Source organism: Salmo salar, chromosome ssa20 (assembly GCF_905237065.1).
Source record: "Salmo salar chromosome ssa20, Ssal_v3.1, whole genome shotgun sequence".
Classification (NCBI taxonomy): Eukaryota; Metazoa; Chordata; class Actinopteri; order Salmoniformes; family Salmonidae; genus Salmo; species Salmo salar.
Window position 1 is genome coordinate 22,564,707 of NC_059461.1, and position 4,843 is coordinate 22,569,549.

Sequence of the window (4,843 nt, forward strand, 5' to 3'; positions counted from 1 at the left end):
GGACACCCTACAGGGCACCGTGTTATTGATCATAGTGTCATATCAGAACACGTTAGATGAAGTCCCTTAGAACAGGGAACCATAGTGATAACTGCTGATTGATTGGGCTAAGCCAATGTGACTGATTATAGGTAATGGACATGCTGAGTCCTGGCAGTATGGAAGATCTGAAAAATATGACTGTACCTCATTCAACATTGGATTTAACATTTCTGGCAGTGTTCATGAAAGGAAGCTTAATAAAACACAATTTACTGGTCTGAGAATTGGAAGTACTGCCATGCTGGGTTTCCCATGACTGTGTGTGTGAATAGTAGCCTACATGTTGGACACCCTTGAACCCTCTTTCCTGTTTTCCAGTCTGAGCATGAGGCAGGGAATCAGTGCATTCTGTACAGGTGATCCTACACACAGGAAATGGAAAACTGTGTGAGGAAATTAGTAACAGGATATGTTGAAAATAACATAAAGGACATAGACAGAAAGTGTCATATGATCTGAAACACAAGGTTGATTTATGTAGCCACAGAAAAATGTGGTTTTGAATGGAATTTTTTTATTTTGCTCTCAGTGTGCCGTGCACATACACAACACATGGAAACATTATGACTTAAGCTCTGTGAAAAAGGCTACATTTTCAGATGTTTTTACTAATTTCTTTTTTCATAGCACTTGTGCTAAATTCAACTTGTGTTTTCATGTGTGAATGGATTGAATTTCATACATCTGTTTGCCACATTTAACAGCAAAGACCTTCAGTAGTAAATGCTCTGCTATTTGTTCATATATTTACATTTTGTGGTTATAAAAGTTCCTTAAGTTTTGCTTTTGTTTTCAGGAGTACAGAACCTATGAATGTGCCCCTTGCAATACACCTTTCATATTATAAATAAACAGCTATAGTGGCTGATGTTGTTAATATTAAACACTGCATTATGTATTATGGTTTACAAAAAAACAATGCTATTGTACATTTGTGTGGTGCTCTTAATGTAAGACCTTCGCTGTCTTTGTTAGAGCTTTCGGTCTTTCTGAAATGGGAGTGGCATTGGCAGAGGAATTGTGTCAATATATATAATCTTTACAACTTTATATTCAATTTGCATTAAATATTATATATCTGACTTTTCCTTGAAGGTTGCAGGTATAGTCTCTTCTGCTCTTCTTCAGAAGAGTCTCTTCTGAAGGATGCTTCCTGGAGTGGTTAAATATTAATACAACACCATATCCTGCTCTTCCCCCTCCATCCCTCTCTCTCTCCTTATTGTTCCACCCTCACAGTAACCTTGCGTATGCATATGTAAATTTAGCACACTTGCTTGGTGGAGGCAATTGTATGCATCTTTACCAGCCAACAGCCTCAATCTTTTTTTCTTTCAGCACCTTCCCTCTTCCCTGTTACACAGAAAGCAGTCTGCATTGCAGGGATTAGAAATGGTCTGTTTGCATTTTAGAAGTTTATATAGTTAGTTTACATTAGAATTGTTCATTTGCTTGGATTAAGTAGAATGTTGTTGACTGAGATCATTTAATAAATGTATAAAATTCAAAGAGCTAACCCTGATCAGAGATCTAGTCTTAGAACTATACTTTTCCCATCCTCTTTTCACTGCCTTGGAGAGAGGAGAGTAAACTTTTTTTTTAAATGTTGTTTCAAAGATATATATTTTGTCAGGCTTATACATCAATAACCCTTGTGATACACAAGGTGTCACCGAAACCACATGCTACTACTCTCTGAGACAGTAATCGCTCTATTTTGTCTACAGGTCAAAACAGATCGTAGCACTGTATTGTAACTAGCTGCCGTTTTGGGAATGGGTCCACTCTTGAGACAACTGAAACAGAATTGATTGTGATATTCAGAGAATCCGTAGGGTTGTTTTCTGTAAACAGTATGCATATTAAGTCGTTGGCACAATTACTTTCTGTGTAGATTCTTTCCTCTTGATATTGTTACCTTAAGGCCTTCAATAGCCATCTCCCTCTTGCCCATCACTAGTTAAGACCATTATTTCTCTCTGAGTTGATTGAGGCTACTACTGTACCACTTATCTACTTCCTTGCATTGTTTCTCCTTGGTCTGTCCATCTAGCAGTGTTGAATAAGTAATGGGGCTATTATCAACTGTGCTCAGGGTGAGTATAAGTTCTTATCCAACACATTAACATGTTATAATATGGAACATTTTATTCTGCTGCTTAGTGTCACTATAAATGACAATAATTTAATTTAATTTATAGTTAGACAAGGATGGCACATAAAACAGGTGTATCGCTGCAGGTCACTGCATTAGTGCCCTTGACTTGGCTGTCTCTCTGTCTGTCAAAGAAGGTGACATGGTGTTAAACATTTGACCTGCACCCTGATAGTGCTTGGTGCTGTAACTATGCCCCACTTTGGCAGATATGTTAACTGTGTGTGTGCGACTGTCATGTATGTGCCCTGACTTGACATTTGTGATGGCAGTGTCAAGAAAAAAGAAAATAAATGGATGTGGATGAATTTGAGTGTTTTAAATCAAACACTGGTGAATTCAGGTTTCTTTTTTACTCTAGTATACGTTGGAATTGTAGTTCCCATCCTTTATTACAGTTAAAAACCCAAACAACACTGACTTGAGTGTAATTGTAGTAGGCTGTATTGTTGTTACTGCATGCCTCAATCTCTGCCAGTGCGTTCTATTTGAAAGACTGAGGCTATAGCAAACCATGTGATCACCTTGTGGGTGGGGGAAATCCCTTCTGTCAAGGTTCAAAGACAGTCAAAATGAGTCACACTCATTTGATTCCCTGATTCTGGACATTCTGAAAATATACACTTAAACACTGCTATACACTGACAGACTTACCATCACACACTACTAATTTGACCTACAGTTTTATCAGGGCATTATAATAGCCTTAATTCTGTTCTTTTTTTCACCTAAGTGGTTAACTCTACAGTAACCTACAGTATTTGGCAGAATATGAAAGATTTGTGTGTATTGGGTATATGTTGTGAAATTGTTAGATATTACTTGTTAGATATTACTGCACTGTCGGAGCTAGAAACACAAGCATTTTGCTACACCCACAATAACATCTGCTAAACACCTGTATGTGACCAATAAAATTGTATTTTATTTTAGGTGACCAATATGATGTCATCCATCTGTCTTCTATCAGCAGATGTGTGTTTGTGTGTGTGTGTACGTACGTGCGTGCAGCAGATTCAGTCATTCATTATTCAATTAATTTCTGCACATCCCATTCAATATGTTGGATGAGTTGAAATAGTCATTTGATTAAATGTCATTTGATTAAATGGCATGTTTGATGATAAATGTAATATATTGCAATAACAGCAATACAATGGGTTTCCATAAATTATGATTGGGGAGATGAAAGTGTAGCCTACTAATGCATTAGTAGGCTGTGCGCTTTTGGCACACAGATATTTGAATAGTAGTATAACAGCCTCTCTCTCATTGGTTAGTACCTACTACAAGGCGTGGCAAGCAAGCCAGTCTTTAACGCGCGGTTTTGTTGGTGGAAACTGCAATGGGGGAGGAACCTATGCGAGATAGCTTTAAATCCCTCACAGCAATGACAGACTTATTTCCAGAAAGTATGGGAAAGCAAATTCAGATGTTCTCCACGAATTGATTAAACTCTAGGAAGAATATTGCTATTTTTACGCACAGATTAGTTTATTTTTTTTTCACTAGAATCAGATAAAAACAGTTGGACATTTTTAATGATGGGGGAATGTGCCATTGACGCACATAATCTTATCTCCATTTCTTTGCAGAAAATCCATAACTCCAGGACGCAGAGAGGAGGTATCAAGCTCCACAAGAACCTGCTAGTTACCTACGTCCTGGCGAACGCTAGAGACTTTTACATGAGCGTGGAGTTCGCAGGAATGTACAGCACACAGCAGAACGGGGAGATGAGGACTGTCTCTGATGAAAAGCAGGACTCATTTGAATTGACCAAGAACTGCGACGAAATAGCTGGTGAGTTTTGCTGCAACTACAGCGGGGATTCGTTGGACACTTACCACTGCGCAGCGCCACAGTCGGCTGGTTACCCAGCAATGGTGCCCGAAACGCACACTCAAACGGTACCTGCCTGTCCCATGGCTCCTGTGCGTCATTGTGACTCTAACCTGATGGACTCGGAAGTCAGCTGGGACTGTTATTCGGAACCTTACACATCCAAACGGGACATTCTTCTTTCAAACACACCCAACAATCAAAAGACTGTATTGGACTTGGACACACATGTAGTGACTACTGTCGATTATGGATATCTCCCCGCTGACCACTGCGCGTCTTTGAAACAACATGGTCAGTGCCTACAAAGTTCACCTAAGAAACGAAAAATTGACTCAAGTTATGTTTCTGATTCCGATTATCTGTCTGATTGTTTGCCCATGTCATGCAAACAGATTAGGTCTGAGGACGTTTATTGTTGTAGTTCCGAACAGCTGGACACAAATAACATCTCCAATCTCATGTCGGTGTTAGACTCGGGGTTTAATGAGCTGTTGAACTGGCAAACGGACTTGGAACAAGTAGGCCTAGTTAATGGACAAACAAACTGTTGCAAACAAGCATTGGCGGGCAGCGGTGCATGGACGAGAGCAATTGAAGCTTTTTGATCGACACACTTACTTTTTCTACACTCTATTTCTGGTCTCAAATAAAATATGTATTTTACACACTTAACTCTTCTCCTCTCATTTTAAAAGCTGTTGAACTCAATTTCACTTTTGCGGAGAGGGCCCTTTCTTGATCCTGCACCAGCATGTTGCCTTCATGTGATCAGCACGAATGTGTGACGCAGAACGAGCTCCA

The 4,843-nt window shown here is 39.3% G+C and overlaps 1 protein-coding gene across 1 annotated transcript; it reads left to right on the plus strand.

Annotated features, from left to right (window-relative positions):
- The first annotated feature begins 3,563 nt into the window (after positions 1–3,563).
- Positions 3,564–4,714, plus strand: LOC106579905 (immediate early response gene 5-like protein). The gene has a single exon (XM_014160259.2). It carries the CDS (start codon positions 3,739–3,741, stop codon positions 4,645–4,647), a length of 909 nt encoding a protein of 302 aa, XP_014015734.1. The 5' UTR covers positions 3,564–3,738; the 3' UTR covers positions 4,648–4,714.
- Positions 4,715–4,843: the final 129 nt, after the last annotated feature.

Bases quoted from the DNA above. Each gene is read 5' to 3' on its own strand.
- LOC106579905 (XM_014160259.2), top strand. From the start codon at position 3,739: ATGATGGGGGAATGTGCCATTGACGCACATAATCTTATCTCCATTTCT.